General features: G+C 38.7%; 1 protein-coding gene across 3 annotated transcripts in view; it reads left to right on the top strand.

Annotated features, from left to right (window-relative positions):
- NEDD4 (NEDD4 E3 ubiquitin protein ligase) overlaps positions 1-18,992 on the top strand; it is a 167,600-nt gene that overhangs the window by 25,252 nt on the left and 123,356 nt on the right. For all 3 annotated transcript variants that reach the window (XM_078335970.1, XM_078335971.1, XM_002753498.8), the window contains exon 2: positions 8,013-8,086. In XM_078335970.1, coding sequence (XP_078192096.1) covers positions 8,013-8,086 — 74 coding nt within the window. The remainder of the gene's footprint in view (positions 1-8,012; positions 8,087-18,992) is intronic.

Genomic DNA, 18,992 nt, shown 5'->3' with positions numbered 1-18,992 from the left:
TATTCCCTCATCCTCTATTTTTTGTAATGGTTTGAGTAGGATTGGTATTAATTCTTTAAATGTTTGGTAGAATTTGGCAGTGAAACCATCAGGTCCTGGGATTGTCTTTGCTGAGAGACTTTATTACAGCTTCAATCTCATTATTTGTTATTGGTCTTTTTATGTTTTGGATTTCTTCATTGTTCAGTCTTTGAAGGTTGTATGTGTATAGGAATTTATCCATTTCTCTTAGGTTTCCCAATTTATTGGCATATAGTTGTTCATAATAGTCTCTAATGATCTTCAATTTCTGTGATATCAGTTGTAATGTCTCCTTTTTCATCTGTGATTTTATTTATTTGGGATTTCTCTCCTTCTTAGTCTAGTTAATGTTTTGTCTATTTTGTTTTTCCTTCCAAGTGCCACCATTTCATTTTGTGGATATTTTGTATTATTTTCTTTGCTTCGATTTCATTTATTTCTTCTCTGATCTTTATTATTTCTTTTCTTCTACTAATTTTAGAGTTGATTTGCTCTTTTCTTGTTCTTTAAGATGCATTTCTAGTTTTTTTTTTTTTTTTGAAGTTTTTCTACTTTTTCATGTAGGTACTTATAGCTATAAGCTTCTCTTTTAGTACTACTTTTGCTGTATTCCATAGGTTTGCTATGCTGTGCTTCCATTATTACTTGATTTAAGAAATTATTTAATATCTTTTTAATTTCTTCATTGACTTGCTGGTCATTCAGGAGCATACTGTTTAATTTCTATTTGTTTGTGTTATTTCCAAATTTCTCTTGTTATTGATTTATGGTTTTATTCCATTGTAGTCAGAGAAGATTTTTTAAGATTTTAATTTTTTTCTTTTTCAAGACAGGGCCACTATGTTGCCTGTTTTTTGTTGTTTTTTATTTGTTTTTAAGAGATAGGGTCTGACTATGTTGTCCAGGCTGGTTTTGAACTCCTGAGCCCAAGCAGTCTTCCCACCTTGGCTTAGTGTTGGGATTACAGGCATGAACCAATATGCCTAGCTGAATTTTTAAAGACTTGTTTTGTGGCTAACATATCATTTATCCTTGAGAATGATCCATATGCCAAGGAGGAAAATGTGTTTTGTTTTTAAATTTTGCTTTTCAAATGTTCTGTAAATGTCTATTAGGTTCATTTGGCTTATAGGGCAGATTAAGTTCAATGTTTCTTTGTTGATTTATTATCTGGATATCTGTCCACTGCCAAAAGTGGACTGTTGAAATTTCCAACTATTACTGTATTGAGATCTAGCTCACTCTTTGGCTTTAATAATATTTGCTTTATATAACTGGGTATTTCAGTGTTGGAGGCATATATATTTATAATTATTTTATCTTCTTGCTGAAACGATCCCTTTATCATTGTGTAATAACCTTCTTTGTCTCTTTTTTTAGTTTTTATATTAAAATCTGTTTTATCTGGTACAGCTATTCCTGCTTTTTCTGGTTTTCATTGGCATGGAATATTGTTTTCCATCCCTTTATTTTTAATCTATGTGTGTCTTTATAGGTGAAGTATGTTTCTTGTATGCAACAGATTGTTGGGTACTGTTTTTTTAATCGATTCAACCACTCTATGTCTTTTGATTGGAGAGGTTAGTTCATTTACATTTATTGTTATTATTTATAAGAAAGGACTTCTGCCATTTTAAATTTGTTTTCTCATTGTTTTGTGGACTTTTTTTGTGAAAGTGTTTTATTTGGTGGTAAGCTTTAATTTCCTGGTTTATATATTTTATGTATCTGTTGTAGGTTTTTTGTTTTGTTTTTTTGTTTTTTTTTGAGACGGAGTTTCACTCTTGTTACCCAGGCTGGAGTGCAATGGCGCAATCTCAGCTCACTGCAACCTCCGCCTCCTGGGTTCAGGCAATTCTGCCTCCGCCTCCTGAGTAGCTGGGATTACAGGCACACGCCACCATGCCCAGCTAATTTTTTGTATTTTTAGTAGAGACGGGGTTTCACCATGTTGATCAGGATGGTCTCCATCTCTTGACCTCGTGATCCACCCGCCTCGGCCTTCCAAAGTGCTGGGACTACAAGCTGTTGTAGGTTTTTTAAGTTGATATTACCATGAGGGTTGCAGTTAACATCTTATAATGCATTATTTTAAACTGATGACAGTTTAACTCAGATTATAAAAACAGGAAGAAAGAAAACTAATAAAAACTCTATACTTTATCCCCTTTGCTTTTTAACTTTTTCTTATTTCTATTTATAACTTCTTATATTGTCTGTCTTTTAAAATTGTTGTCATTATTATTGATAGGTTCATCTTTTGGTCTTTCTGCTCAATATATGAGTAGTTTACATACCACAATTACAGTGTTGTCATATATTGTATTTGTCTGTGTACTTACTGTTACCTGTCAATTTTGTACCTTTAGATGATTTCTTATTCCTTATTAATTTCCTTTTCCTTCAGGCTGTAGGTTCTTTTCTTTCGGACTGTAGGTTCTTTTTTTTTTTTTTTTCAGACTATAGGATATCCTTTAGCATTTTTTGAAGGATCGGTCTGATGTTGATTAAATCCCTAAGCTTTTGTTTGTCTGAGAAAGTCTCTATTTCTCCTTTACATTTGAAATGTATTTTCACTGGGCATACTAGTCTATCATAAGACTTTTTTCCTTCAGCACTTTAAATAAATAATGCCACTTACTCCTTGCCTGTCGGTGTCTACTCAGAAACCTGCTGCCAAGCGTATTGGAACTTCTTTGTTTTTTATTTTGTTTTTAAATTTTCTCTTGCTGCTTCTATAATCCATTCTTTATCTTTTGCTTTTAGGAGTTTGGTTATTGAATGTCTTAAAGTAGTTTTCTTTGGGTTAAATATGCTGCCTTCTTGTACCTGAATATTGATATCTTTCTATAGGCTTGGAAAGTCCTCTGTTATAATTTCTTGGAATAAACTTTCTACCCCAGTCTTTCTTTCTACCTCCTCTTTAAAGCTGATAACTTTTTTTTTTTTTTTTTGAGACAGAGTCTCACCCTGTTGCCTAGGCTGGAGTACAGTCACACAATCTTGGCTGACTGCAGCATCTCTCTCCCAGGTTCAAGCGTTTCTCATGCCTCAGCCTCCTGTGTAGCTGGGATTACAGGTGTGCGCCCACACGCCCAGCTAATTTTCATATTTTTAGTGGAGATGGGGTTTTGCCATGTTGGCCAGGCTAGTCTTGAGCTTTTGACCTCAAGTGATCCACCTGCCTCGGCCTCCCAAAGTGCTGGGATTCCTGGCATGAGCCACCATGCCCAGCAGAAAATCTCTTAACTTTGCCCTTTTGAGGCTATTTTCTAGATTCTGTGGCATGCTTTGTTACTTTTATTCCTTTTTTATTTTTACTCCTCTGACAGTGTATTTTCAAATAACCTGTCTTCAAACTTGCTAATTCTTTCTTCCTCTTGATCAGTTCTGCCATCAAGAGATTTTGATGGATTCTTCAGTTTGTCATTTAATTTTTTCGACTCCAGAATTCTGCTTGATTCTTTATAAGAATCAAAGAGATTTTCAATCTCTTTGTTAAGTTTATCTGATAGGATTCTGAGATCCTTCTTTGTGTTATCTTGTATTTCATTGAGCTTCCTCAAAACAGCTATTTTGAATTCTCTGAGAGTTCACATATCTGTTTCCCTCTGGAATTGGTCGCTGGTGCCCTGTTTAGTTTGTTTGGTGAGATCATGTTTTCCTGGATGATGTTAATGCTTATGGGTGTTCATTAATGTCTGAACATTAAAGAGTTAGGCATTTATTCTAATCTTCAGACTGGGCTGATTTGTACCCATCCTTCTTGAGAAGGCTTTCCAAATATTCAAAGGGAATTTAATGTACTTATCCAAGTCTTTGGTCACTGAAGCTGTATGTGAGCATATTAATGGGCACCCCAAGCCCAGTAATGTTATGACTCTTGTAGACTCATAGAGGTACCACCTTGCTGGTCTTGGGTAAGATCTGGGAGAATTTCCTAGATTACCAGGCAGAGACTCTTGTTCTTCCCTTACTCTCCCCCAAAGAAATGGAGTGTTTCTGTCTCTCTCTGTGTTCTGAGCTGCTTGAAGTTGGCAGAAGGGTGACACAAGGACCCTTGTGGGCACTACCACTGGGACTGTGTTGGGTCACACCTGAAGCCAACACAGTACCGGATATTGCTCAAGGCTTGTGGTAACTATTTCCTGGCTATTGCTTGTGTTTGTTTAATACCCAAGGGCTCTTCAGTCAGCAGGAGATGAATTTGCCAGGAACAGGTCTTTACCGTCAGTGCAGTAGATTCCCTTCTGGTGCAGCGTGGGTCTAGAAATGATGTCAAGGAATTGGGGCCTGGGATTAGGCACTTTAGGAATCTGCTTGGTGCTTATTTTACTGGGGCTGTCATGGTAACCAGGTTGCAAGACAAAGTCCTTTTTACTGTTCCCTTTGATTTCCTCAAGCAGAGTCTGCCCATGGCTACCACTGCCGCAGACTAGTGGCCACTACAGTCTGGCTACTGCTGATATTTATTAAGGGCCCAGGGTCTCTTTAATCAGTAGGTGGTGAGTCCTCCCAGGCCTGGGTCTCTCCCTTTACGACAGTTGGTTTCCCTCTGGCCCAAAGTGTGTCTAGAAATGCCTTCTTGGAGCTAAGGCCAGGAATCAATGACTTCAGGAGTCTGATTGGTGCTTTTTTTTTACTGTGGCTGAGCTGGTGCCCGAGTTGCAAGACAATCTTTTTTTTTACTTATCCTTCTCCATTCCTCAAGCAGGAGTCTTTCCCTGTGGCCACCACACCTGGGAATGTGTTGGATCACACCCAAAGCCAGCATAATACTGAGTCTTGCCCAAGGCTTGTGGCAACTGCTGCCTGGCTACCCCTGAGTTTTATTCAAGGCTCAAGAGCTCTTTAGTCAGCAGGTAGTGAAATCTGTCAGGACTAGGTCCTTTCCTTCAGGGTGGCGGATACCCCTCTGGCCCAGGATGGGTCTAGAAATGTCTGGGAGCTAGGACCTAGAATCGGGGATCAGGACTCTGGTTGCTGCTTTATTTTGTTGTGGCTGTGCTGGTATCTAAGTTGCAGAAAATAGTCTTCTCTATTCTCTCTCCTTCTAGAGCTATGAACTGAACTGTCTGAAGTTGGAGGAGGGGTGACAAGCATACCCTTGGCCACCCTGACTGGTGTCTCACTGGTTCATGTGCATCCCAAGTCTACTGGCTCCAAGCCCAGCACAGTACCAGGACTTGCTCAGGGACTGCAGTGCTTCTGGTCTAGACTGCCTTTTAAGTTTATTTAGGATCTTGGAATGCTTTAGCCTACAGGGACAAGGCTTGCCCAAATTCAGCCTCAAACTACTGGGATGGATGATTCTCTTCTGTCTGAGGCTGGTCAAAATTCTACTTCCATGGGTGCCAGATGACTTTTGCCCTGTGTTGCCTTCCACTGTGACAGGGCAGCACTGAGTTCCAATGCAAAGTCCCACATTCACTTTGCTCTTCCTTCTCCAAAGGCGTAGATTCTCTTTTAGCTGCCACACTGCACTGCCGGGGTATGTGGGAGGGGCGATGTAGGCAGTTCAAGACTGTCTTTCCTACCCTCTTCAGTGCCTCTTTCCTTGATATGATGTTAAAACTAAGTACTGTGATCAGTCACTTGATTTTTAGTTCTTAAGAAGGTGCTTTCTTGTTTGAAAAGTTGTTCAATTTGATGTTCCTTGGTGGAGACTGTCACTAGAGGGTTTGAATGGGCCATCTTGCTCCACCTCCTTTTCCACATTTGTCGATCTTAAGTAATGCTCCTGTAAATACCGTTGTACTTAAGTCCTTGTGTATGTAGATGTACATTTATCTAGGGAAACATCTAAAAATGGAGTTCCCGGGTTTTTGTTTTAGAACTTTAGTAAGCATGTCAAGCATCTCTTTAGAATGATCCATCAATTTACATTCCCACCTACAGTGCATTAGAGTTCTTTCTGCTGACTGGTGAGATTATCTTTTCATATATTTCTTAGCCATTCTATATGATATCTTATACTTGGTTAATTGTATTTTACATATGGATTTTTAGGAGTTCTTCACATATTCTGGGTAATTATCATTTGTCTCAATGATATATATTTTAGATACTTCTATCCTGTATATATTTTAGATATATCTACAGGAAGAAGTATCTAAAATATCCCCTTATTTTTTTCATTTTGCACATGATATTTTTTTCTCATACTAAAGGAATATAATTTTATTATTGTGGAATTTAATAATTTTTGCTGTTAGTGTTTCTATTTTTTTAATCATTCCAAATGATACAGAACTACTCTAAAATTTTAAATGAATGTTTTAAAAAGCTTTTACTTTTATACTTTATATGGATTTGGTTTTATATTTTAGTATAAGAGAGTGATTGAATGTTATTGTTTACTTCTTTACTCATTTTTACTCTTCTGTATGAATTTTGGAATTATTTGTAAATATCCATGAAAAATTTTGAAGAAGCAGTTGGAACTATATTAAATTTATAGATTACTTTGGAGAAAAAATATAATATTAAATATTTTCACACATAAACACAGCATTTTTCTCCATTTATTGAAGTCTTGTTTATGTTCTTCAATATTTTATAAATTTTTATAGGATCTTGCTCTGTCACCCATGCTGGAGTGCAGTGGTGTTCATAGCTCACTATAAACTCAAATTCCTAGGTTCAGACAATCCTCCTGCCTCAACTTCCCTAGTAGCTGAGATTACAGACACAAGTCACCATGGCTGGCTTAATTTTTTGGAGGGATGGGGTCTTGTTATATTGCCCAGACTGGTCTCAAACTCCTGGGCTCAAGTGAGTCTCTCACCTTGGCCTCCCAAAATGCTGTGATTATAGGTGTGTGCCACCATGCCTGGCAATATTTTATAATGTTATCTATGGAGGTTTTTATATTTCTTATTTTATTTCTAACAGTTTTGTAACATGAATTTTTTAAAAAGTATGCATAATGTTTTATAATATTTTCTTAACTTTTTATATTGAACAATTTTAAACCTACAGAACAGTTAAAAGAATAGTTTAAGTAGTACAGTATACACCTGAATACTCAAGAACTAAATCCACAAATTGGTAACATTTTGCTTATTCTTTATTTGTATTTATACACACAAAGACACAGCATGATCATGTTCAATTTTTTATTTGCTAAGTTGTTTGAAAATAAGTTGCAAGCTTTATGCTACTTTATCCTTAAACCTACAGTTTGTATCTCTTAAATCTAAGACCCTCTTTATAAAACCTCCATGCCATCATATCAAATATATTTAATATTTGATATATTACAATATCCACACATTGTTATATACTCTCTTGTCTGTTGAATGGGATTTTTAAAATAACCTTTTCTACGTAGTTATTATAAATAATTATGGGCTGGGTGCAGTGTCTCATGCCTGTAATCCCAACACTTTGGGAGGCTGAAGTGGGCAGATCACCTGAGGACAGGAGTTCAAGACCAGCTTGGCCAATGATGAAAGTCCGTCTCTACTAAAAACAGATAAATTAGCCAGGCATGGTGGTACATGCCTGTAATACCCGCTACTTGGGAGGTTGAGGCATGAGAATCACTTGAACCCAGGAGGCGGAGGTTGTAGTGAGCTAAGATCACACCAGTGCACTTCAGCCTGGACAACAGAGTGAGACTCTATCTTAAAAAAAAAAACCCCAAAAACCAAATGATGATGAACTTTCACTTTTGTATATGTATATAGCAATAATTGGAAATTCATATTAGTTGCAATACTTTGGCTTTGGATTTTCTTGGACACAGTGATAAATTCTTATTTAGTGTAATAATTTGACTCAAGTTTTTGCTTATCTTTGTAAATAATCAGGTCATCTACAAATAATTTTCTTTTTTCCTATGTAACTTTTAACCAAACTAATTATTGAAACATTCTTCAATTAATTTTAATATCCTAATTACTTTATTTGATACGTATTTTTTAGAAGATCGTGTCTTAGTTAACTTACAAGTACATAAAAATTAAATCCAAATTTTTGTATTTTAGGAAAATTCGCGAATCGTGAGAGTAAAAGTTATAGCTGGAATAGGCCTTGCCAAGAAGGATATATTGGGAGCTAGGTAAGTATATCAATGTGGCTTATAATTTTAAAACTTTGCATTTGTTAATTAATTTTTTTCTAAACTTTAGTTAAATTAAAAATCAAATAGTATTAGTAAATTGTTGTGGAAAGTATAACAATAATATTTCCAATTGCTGGTTTATTAAATCTCTTGGTGTCTGAATTACTAAATTTGTGAAATTAGGCAGAAGTACAAATGATAGCAATTATTATAGAATACATTATTGAACTCTGCTTCTGGAAATTTGTAAAATTCTAACAGACTAATTCTTTAGCAGATGACAACCCTAAACTCTAGACTTAGTACAAAAAGCAGCAAGCTGAAGGCAGTGGAAAGCGAACAGAACAGGCAGATTCTGGTGGGAAGTTCATGTTTGGAAGAAGGGAATTGTACTGAGTTCCTGTTACTATAAATTGGTCTGAGGACAGGTAGAATCAGAACATGGAAAAATTGTAGTCTTCACGGCCTGGGAAAGTAGCAGAATCCAATCTTTGATTCAATTAAAAATCAAATAGGTCTGGGTGTGGTGTCTCACGCCTGTAATCCTAGCATTTCGGGAGGCTGAGGGAGGTGGGCCACTCAAGGTCAGGAGTTCCAGACAAGCCTGGCCAACATGTGAAACCCTGTCTCTACTAAAAATACAAAAATTAGCCAGAAATCACTTGAACCCGGGAGGCGGAGGTTGCACTGAGCCGAGATTGTGCCTCTGCACTCCAGCCTGGACAACATAACGAGCCTCCATCTCAAGAAAATAAATAAATAAATAAATAAATATCAAATAGTATTGGCAAATTGTTGTGGAAAGTAGAATAATTGTATTTCCAATTGGTGATTGCTGAATTTCTGAGTCTGAAGAAAACATGGCAGTGGTAAGGATTCTAGAAGGGAGAGAGCTGAAGAGCTCAGCAACTCAGCTAAAGGCAAAAGCTTTTAACAAAGCCTAAGAAACAGGGTTTGGGAGACTGAGGCAGATGGATTGCTTGAGCTCAGGTGTTTGAGACCAGCCTGGGCAATATGATGCAACCTCATCTCTACAAAAAATTAAAAAATCAACTGGGTATGGTGGCATATACCTGTACTTCCAGCTACTTGGGGGACTGAGGAAGATTGCTTGAGCCTGGGTGGTTGAGGCTGCAGTGAGCCAAGATTGTGCCACTGTACTCCAGTTTGGGTGACAAAGCGAGACCCTGTCTCAGAAAACAAACAAAAACAGGATTTGTGGCTCTTGAGTAAACAAGATAATTAATTGCATGATTGTCTTAGTCTGTTTAGTGTTGCTGTAACAGAATTCCTGAGACTGTGTGGTTTATAAAGAAAAGAGATTGATTTGGTGAGTGGAAAGTTTAAGATTGGGGTTTTACATCTAGTGAGGGCCTCAGGCTGCTTAAAGTCATGGCAGGAAGGGAAAGGGGAACTTGCGTACACAAAGAAATCACATGGCAAGAGAGGAAGTAAGGGGAAGATGTGCCAGCCTCTTTTTGACAAATAGGAACAAATAGAATGAGAACTCACTTACTCCCAAGGGAGGTCATTAACCTATTCAGGAGGGATTTGCTCCCATGACCCAGATTCCTCCAACCAAGATGCATCTTTCAATATTCCCACATTGGGAATCAAAATTCAAAATGCAGTTTGGAGGGTACAAATATCCAAATCATAGCAATGATAAAAGAGGCAAACACACACACCCATACATACACACACATACAAACAGCAAAATTCAGTCTTCGAAACTTAACATTTATAATGTATGTCTAGGATATAATGCAAAATTACTTATCTAAAAAGAACCAGAAAAATAGAATGCATTTTTCAGTAGAGAAAATAAAATATGTCTACAATAAATTTTTAAAAATAGGAAATGAAATGGAAACCATAAAAAAAGAAAATTCTAGAATTGAAAAATACAGCATTTGAAGTTAAAATTGTTGGGTGGATTTGTCAGCCAAATGGAGAAGAGGAAAGATTAAAACTGAACTTAAAGATAGATCAGTAGAAATTGTTACCTAGCTAGAAGATGAGAGAGAGGAAAGAGACAAAGATTGGAGGTAAACAAAAGAAAAAAACAAACAGAAGAACAGAGCCTTGGGCATTTGTTAGATAACATCCAACAGTCTAACATGGGTATCATTAGATAATATCTTACAGTCAGAAAGGGGATGGAAAGAACAAGGCAAAATATGTTTTGAAGAAAAACCCGGCCAAGTTTTTTTTTTTTTCAAATTTGATTAAATTCATATAGTATTAAAAAACACGAAGTAGGATAAATGCTAAAAACACAATGAGGTGCATAATAGTCAAACTGTTGAAAGCCAAGAATAAAGAGAAAAATCTTGACAAAAGAGGAAAATATGACACTTTACACATGGGGGAACTGCAGTTCAATTAATTACTGATTTCTTTTTTTTTTTAATTTTTTATTGCATTTTAGATTTGGGGGTACATGTGCAGAACATGCAAGACAGTTGCATAGGTACACACATGGCAGTGTGTTTTGCTTCCTTTTTCCCCTTAACCCACATTTGGCATTTCACCCCAGGCTATCCCTCCCCAGCTCCCCGCCCCCTGCTGGCCTTCCCCTTTGCCCCCCAATAGACCACAGTGTTTAGAACTCCTCTCCCTGTGTCCATGTGTTCTCATTTTTCATCACCCGCCTATGAGTGAGAATATGTGGTATTTCATTTTCTGTTCTTGTTTCAGTTTGCTGAGAATGATGTTCTCCAGATTCGTCCATGTCCCTACAAACAACATGAACTCATCATTTCTGATTGCTGCATAATATTCCATGGTTTATATGTGCCACATTTTCCCAATCCAGTCTATCATCGATGGGCATTTGGGTTGGTTCCAGGTCTTTGCTATCGTAAACAATGCTGCAGTGAACATTCATGTGCATGTGTCCTTATAGTAGAATGATTTATAGTCCTTTGGATATATAACCAGTAATGGGATTGCTGGCTCAAATGGAATTTCTATTTCTAAGGCCTTGAGGAATCGCCACACTGTCTTCCACAATGGTTGAACTAATTTACACTCCCACCAACAGTGTAAAAGTGTTCCTTTTTCTCCACATCCTCTCCAGCATCTGTTGTCTCCAGATTTTTTAATGATCGCCATTCCAACTGGCGTGAGATAGTATCTCAATGTGGTTTTGATTTGCATCTCTCTGATGACCAGTGATGATGAGCATTTTTTCATATGATTGTTGCCCTCATATATGTCTTCTTTTGTAAAGTGTCTGTTCATATCCTTTGCCCATTTTTGAATGGGCTTGTTTGTTTTTTTCCTGTAAATCTGTTTGAGTTCTTTGTAAATTCTGGATATCAGCCCTTTGTCAGATGGGTAAACTGCAAAAATTTTTTCCCATTCTGTTGGTTGCTGATTCACTCTAGTGACTGTTTCTTTTGCCGTGCAGAAGCTGTGGAGTTTCATTAGGTCCCTTTTATCTATTTTGGCTTTTGTTGCCAATGCTTTTGGTGTTTTGTTCATGAAGTCCTTGCCTACTCCTATGTCCTGGATGGTTTTGCCTAGATTTTCTTCTAGGGTTTTTATGGTTCCAGGTCTTATGTTTAAGTCTTTAATCCATTTGGAGTTAATTTTAGTGTAAGGTGTCAGGAAGGGGTCCAGTTTCTGCTCTCTGCACATGGCTAGCCAGTTTTCCCAACACCATTTATTAAACAGGGAATCCTTTCCCCATTGCTTGTTTTTGTCAGGTTTATCAAAGATTGTATCGTTGTAGATATGTTGTGTTGCCTTCGATGCCTCTGTTCTGTTCCATTGGTCTATATCTCTGTTTTGGTACCAGTACCATGCTGTTTGGATTACTGTAGCCTTGTAGTATAATTTGAAATCCGGTAGTGTGATGCCCCCCGCTGTGTTCTTTTTGCTTAGAATTGACTTGGCTATGCGGGCTCTCTTTTGGTTCCATATGAAGTTCATGGTGGTTTTCTCCAGTTCTGTGAAGAAAGTCAATGGTAGCTTGATGGGGATAGTGTTGATTCTGTAAATTACTTTGGGCAGTATAGCCATTTTCACTATATTGATTCTTCCTAACCATGAACATGGAATGTTTCTCCATCTGTTTGTGTCCTCTCTTATTTCGTTGAGCAGTGGTTTGTAGTTTTCCTTGAAGAGGTCCCTTACATTCCTTGTGAGTTGTATTTCTAGGTATTTTATTCTTTTTGTAGCAATTGTGAATGGCAGTTCGTTCTTGATTTGGCTTTCTTTAAGTCTGTTATTGGTGTAGAGGAATGCTTGTGATTTTTGCACATTGATTTTATATCCTGAGACTTTGCTGAAGTTGCTTATCAGTTTCAGGAGTTTTTGGGCTGAGGTGATGGGGTCTTCTAGGTATACTATCATGTCTGCAAATAGAGACAATTTGGCTTCCACCTTTCCTATTTGAATGCCCTTTATTTCTTTTTCTTGCCTGATTGCTCTGGCTAGAACTTTCAGTACTGTATTGAATAGGAGTGGTGAAAGAGGGCATCCTTGTCTAGTGCCGTATTTTAAAGGGAATGCTTCCAGTTTTTGCCCATTCAGTATGATATTGGCTGTTGGTTTGTCATAAATAGCTTTTATTACTTTGAGATACGTTCTGTCAATACCGAGTTTATTGAGGGTTTTTAGCATAAAGGGCTGTTGAATATTGTCGAATGCCTTCTCTGTGTCAATTGAGATAATCATGTGGTTTTTGTTTTTGGTACTCTTTATGTGGTGAGTTACGTTTATAGACTTGCATATGTTGAACCAGACTTGCATCTCCAGGATGAATCCTACTTGATCATGATGGATAAGTTTTTTGATTTGCTGTTGCATTCGGCTTGCCAATATTTTATTGAAGATTTTTGCATCTATGTTCATCATGGATATTGGCCTGAAGTTATCTTTTCTTGTTGGGTCTCTGCCGGGTTTTGGTATCAGGATGATGTTGGTCTCATAAAATGATTTGGGAAGTATTCCCTCTTTTTGGATTATTTGGAATAGTTTCAGAAGGAATGGTACCAGCTCCTCTTTGAGTGTCTGATAGAATTCGGCTGTGAACCCATCTGGACCTGGGCTTTTTTGTGTGGTAGGCTCTTAATTGCTGCCTCGTCTTCTGACCTTGTTATTGGTCTATTCATAGTTTCAGCTTCCTCCTGGTTTAGTCTTGGGAGGACACAGGAGTCCGGGAATTTATCCATTTCTTCCAGGTTTACTAGTTTATGTGCATAGAGTTGTTTGTAATATTCTCTGATGATGGTTTGAGTTTCTGTGGAATCTGTGGTGATTTCCCCTTTGTCATTTTTTATTGCATCTATTTGGTTGTTCCCTCTTTTCTTTTTTATCAATCTGGCTAGTAGTTTGTCTATTTTGTTGATCTTTTCAAAAAACCAGCTCTTGGATTTATTGATTTTCTGAAGGGTTTTTCATGTCTCTATCTCCTTCAGTTCAGCTCTGATGTTAGTTATTTCTTGTCTTCTGCTGGGTTTTGAGTTTTTTTGATCTTGCTCCTCTAACTCTTTCAGTTTTGACAACAGGGTGTCAATTTTGGATCTCTCCATTTCCTCATATGGGCACTTATTGCTATATATTTTCCTCTAGAGACTGCTTTAAATGTGTCCCAGCGGTTCTGGCATGTTGTGTATTTGTTTTCATTGGTTTCGAAGAACGTCTTTATTTCTGCCTTCATTTCATTGTTAATCCAGTCAACATTCAAGAGCCAGTTGTTCAGTTTCCATGAAGCTGTGCGATTCTGGGTTGGTTTCTGAATTCTGAGTTCTAACTTGATTGCACTATGGTCTGAGGGACTGTTTATTATGATTTCAGTTGTTTTGCATTTGCTGAGGAGTGCTTTACTTCCGATTATGTGGTCAGTTTTAGAGTAGGTGTGATGTGGTGCTGAGAAGAATGTATGTTCTGTGGATTTGGGGTGGAGAGTTCTGTAAATGTCTATCAGGTTTGCTTGTTCCAGGTCTGAGTTCAAGCCCTGGATATCCTTGTTGATTTTCTGTCTGGTTGATCTGTCTATTATTGACAGTGGAGTGTTAAAGTCTCCCACTATTATTGTGTGGGAGTCTAAGTCTCTTTGTAAGTCATTAAGAACTTCCCTGATGTATCTGGGTGCTCCTGTGTATATGTTTAGGATCGTTAGCTCTTCTTGTTGTATCAATCCTTTTACCATTATGTAATGTCCTTCTTTGTCTCTTTTGATCTTTGTTGCTTTAAATTCTATTTTATCAGAGATGAGAATTGCAACTCCTGCTTTTTTTTGCTCTCCATTTGCTTGGTAAATCTTCCTCCATCCCTTTATTTTGAGCCTTTGTGTATCCTTGCATGTGAGATGGGTTTTCTGGATGTAGCACACTGATGGGTTTTGGCTTTTTATCCAAGTTGCCAGTCTGTGTCTTTTGATTGGTGCATTTAGTCCATTGACATTTAGGGTTAATATTGTAATGTGTGAATTTGATACTGCCATTTTGATGCTAGCTGGCTGTTTTGCCCGTTAGTTGATATAGATTCTTCATTACGTTGATGCTTTTTAGCATTTAGTGTGATTTTGGAATGGCTGGTACTGGTTGTTCCTTTCTATGTGTAGTGCCTCTTTCAGGAGCTCTTGTAAAGCAGGCCTGGTGGTGACAAAATCTCTGAGTACTTGCTTGTTGGCAAAGGATTTTATTTTTCCTTCACTTCTGAAGCTCAGTTTGGCTGGATATGAAATTCTGGGTTGAAAGTTCTTTTCTTTAAGGATGTTGAATATTGGCCCCCACTCTCTTCTGGCTTGTAGAGTTTCTGCCGAGAGATCTGCTGTGAGTCTGATGGGCTTCCCTTTTTGGGTGACCCAACTTTTCTCTCTGGCTGCCCTTATTATTTTCTCCTTTATTTCAACCCTGGTGAATCTGACGATTATGTGCCTTGGGGTTGCTCTTCTTGCGGAATATCTTTGAGGTGTTCTTTTATTTCCTGGACTTCACTGTTGGCCTGCCTTGCTAGGTGGGGAAAATTTTCCTGGATAATATCCTGAAGAGTATTTTCCAGCTTGTATTCATTCTCTTCGTCACATTCTGGTACACCTATCAAACGCAGGTTAGGTCTCTTCACATAGTCCCACATTTCTTGGAGAGTTTGTTCATTCCTTTTTGTGCTTTTTCTCTAATCTTGGTTTCTCGTTTTATTTCATTCAGTTGATCTTCGACTTCTGATATTCTTTCTTCTGCTTGGTCAATTCGGCTGTTGAAACTTGTGCATGCTTCGCGAAGTTCTCGTATTGTGTTTTTCAGCTCCTTCAGTTCATTCATATTCCTCTCTAAGTTATCCATTCTTGTTATAATTTCCTCGAATCTTTTTTTAAAATCTTTTCTCAAGGTTCTTCGTTTCTTTGCATTGATTTAAAACATGTTCTTTTAGCTCACAAAAATTTCTCATTATCCACCTTCTGAAGTCTAATTTCGTCATTTCGTCACCGTCATTCTCTCTCCAGCTTTGTTCCATTGCTGGTGAGGAGTTTTGGTCCTTTGTAGGAGTCGCAGTGTTCTGGTTTCAGGTGTTTTCCTCCTTTTTGCGCTGGCTTCTTCCCATCTTTGTGTATTTATCCACCTGTCGTCTGAGTAGTTGCTGACTTTTCAATTGGGTCTCTGAGTGGACGCCCAGATTGTGATGATGAAGTATTTCTGTTACTTGATTTTCCTTCTACCAGTCTAGCCCCTCCACTGTAGGACTGCTGAGGTCCACTCCAGGCCCTGCTTGTCTGGGGTACACCTATAGCGGCTGTGGAACAGTGAGGGATGCTACCAGTTTCTTTTTCTGCTATCTTTGTCCCAGAATGATGCCTGCCAAATGTCAGTCTTCTGGATATAGAGGGGTCAGGGAGCTGCTTGAGGAGACAGTCTGTACTTTATAGGAGCTCAAGTGCTGATCTGTGAGCTCTGTTGTTCATTCAGGGCTGTTAGGCTGCTACATTTAATTCTGCTGCAGCAGAGCTCATTAAAAAAACCTTTTTTTCTCAGATGCTCTGTCTCGGGGGATTGGGGTTTTCTTTATGTGTCCGTTGCGCTGTCCTGCCCAGCTAGGAGGCAGTCTAGTCACTATTTGCCTGCCAAGGCTCCGCCCTCCTGGTGTGAGGTCCACCCTGTTGCTGCAGGCTCTGTCCTGCTGCTGCGGTCTCCACCCTGCTGCCTCAGGCTATGCCCTGGGGGGAGTCTCTTTGTTGTGGTGGGTTGCCTTGGCCACGGCAGGCTGCGTCAGCAATGGGAGTGTACCTCAGTAGGGGTGGGTTGCCTCGGTAATGGCAAACGCCCTTCCCCCACCGAGCTTCACCATCCTGGGTTCAGCTGTGCCCGCAGTGAAACTCTCCACCTGGAGCGTTTGGAATCGCCGTTTTGTTTGTCCCACTGCCCTGGCCCAAGTGCCATTTCCCTGGTATCTCCTAGCCTGGCTCAGTGTCCGAGTCCCGTTCAATTAGATGGATATGCCAATCTGCCCTCTCAAGTCTCAGATTGCTGGTTCAACAGGGCACCCAGACCAGTGCACTTTGTACGGAGCGCTGTGGAGTGCCGCTGCGCTGCAGCGCCAGCCACTGGCTGCACCAGCCTCTGGCTGCACCAGCTTAAACCGCTTCGCTGGCATCCCACATCTCTTTTATACCTGGGAATTTCCCCGTTCTCTGGGCAACAAAGATCCATCTGGAAATGCGGCCCTGACTCACCCTCCACGCGTTCACTAAGAGCTTCAATCCTGGGTTGTTCTCACCACGCCATCTTGAGTCGGTCTCTCAATTACTGATTTCTTACCAAAAACAATGGAGACAGGAAAAATATCGGATAATAAAATAACAACCGTCAATCCATAATTTTATAACAGTGAAAAATTTTTTTAAGGAAGATGAAAAAATGACATTTTCTAAAAAAAAGACAACTAGAGAATTCATTGTTGGCAGACCTTCTTTGTAAGATATCTTAAAGTTCTTTTAGCTGAAGAAAATTGAAACCAGATGGACACTCAAGTCCTCAGGAATAAAGAACATCAAAAATAGTAAATATCTGGGAATATAGAAAACATGTTTAGCTTTTATCATCATACCTGTTTAAAATAAGACATATGCCTGTTGAAATCCCAGCTAACAACATTGTTTGGTAGGATTTATGTTGTATGTTAATGGAATACTTATAACAACTATAACATAAAGGATGGAGCCAGTATGAGTTATGGACCTATATAGTAGAATGGTACAGTACTAAGTGGAATAAAAATTAATGATGTATTTTGTAATATCCAGATAAACCAATAAAAAAATGCAAAGAATTACAGATAAAAAACAGTAGATTTTAAAATGAAATCCTTAAAAAACTAAATTAAAAGTCAGGAACTTGAGCCCAAGGGTTCAAGACCAGCCTAGGCAACAAAGTGGGACCCCATCTCTACAAAAAGTCAAAAAATTAGCCAGGTGTGGTTGTATGCACCTGTGGTCCCAGCTACATAGGACACTGAGGTGGAAGGATCACTTGACCCCAGGAGATCAAGGCTGCAATGAGCTGTGATTATACCACTGAATTCCAGCCTAGGTGACAGAGTGAGACCCTGTCTCAAAAAAAAAAAAAAAAAATTAAAAGTTAAAGAAAAAAACAGAAAAGGAGGAAAAAATGATTAAAAAAAATTAAAGAGGCCAGGCCTGGTGGTTCACACCTGTAATCCCAGCACTTTGGGAGGCTGAGGCAGATGGATCACCTGAGGTCAGGAGTTTGAGACCAGCCTGGCCAACATGGTGAAACCCCATCTCTACTTAAAATTCAAAATTAGGGCCGGGCATGGTGGCTCACGCCTGTAATCCCAGCATTTTGGGAGGCCAAGGTGGGTGGATCACGAGGTCAAGAGGTCAAGACCATCCTGGTCAATATGGTGAAACCCCGTCTCTACTAAAAATACAAAAAAATTAGCTGGGCATGGTGGCACATGCCTGTAATCCCAGCTACTCAGGAGGCTGAAGCAGGAGAATTGCCTGAACCCAGGAGGTGGAGGTTGCAGTTAGCCAAGTTCATGCCATTGCACTCCAGCCTGGGTAACAAGAGCAAAACTTCATCTAAAAAAAAAAAAAAAAAAAATTCAAAATTAGCCAGGTGTGGTGTCTCATGCCTATAATCCCAGCTTCTCAGGAGGCTGAGGCAGGAGAATCACTTGAACCCAGGAGGCAGAGGTTGCATTGAGCCAAGATCACACCATTGCACTGTAGCCTGGGCAAAAGAGCAAAACTCCATTTAAGAAAAAAAAAGCCAAAAAAGGAGAAACAAATGATCAAAAAATGTAAAAGAGGCTGGGTGCAGTGGCTCACACCTGTAATCTCAGCACTTTGGGAGGCAGAGGCAGGTGATTACTTGAGGTCAGGAGTTCAAGAGTGGCCTGGCCAACTTTGTGAAACCCCATCTCTACTAAAAATACAAAAATTAACCTATGCAACTGTCTTGCATGTTCTGCACATGTACCCCCAAACCTAAAATGCAATAAAAAATTTTTAAAAAAAAGTACAAAAATTAGCTGGGCTTGGTGGCAGGCACCTGTAATCCCAGCTATTTGGGAGGCTGAGGCAGGAGAATCACTTGAACACAGGAGGTAGAGGCTGCAGTGAGCCAACATCATGCCACTGCACTCCAGCCTGCATGACAAGAGCAAAACTGTCACCAAAAAAAAAAAAAAAAACAAAAGGGAAAGGGCAGGGCCATGGAAAATAAACAATAAACCTGGTAAACCTAAATCCGGTTATATCAATAATTACATGAAACATTAATGGATTAAAATAAATAGGAGGCAGGAATTGTTAGGATAAATTTTTTTAAAAAGACCCAACTATATACTATCTTACAAGATACACTTAAAATATAAAGACATAGCTAAGTTGAAGGAAAGTGGACACAGAAAGATATGCCATGCAAAC

Source organism: Callithrix jacchus, chromosome 8 (assembly GCF_049354715.1).
Source record: "Callithrix jacchus isolate 240 chromosome 8, calJac240_pri, whole genome shotgun sequence".
NCBI classification, from domain to species: Eukaryota; Metazoa; Chordata; class Mammalia; order Primates; family Cebidae; genus Callithrix; species Callithrix jacchus.
This window is presented reverse-complemented; position numbering and strand designations above follow the sequence as displayed.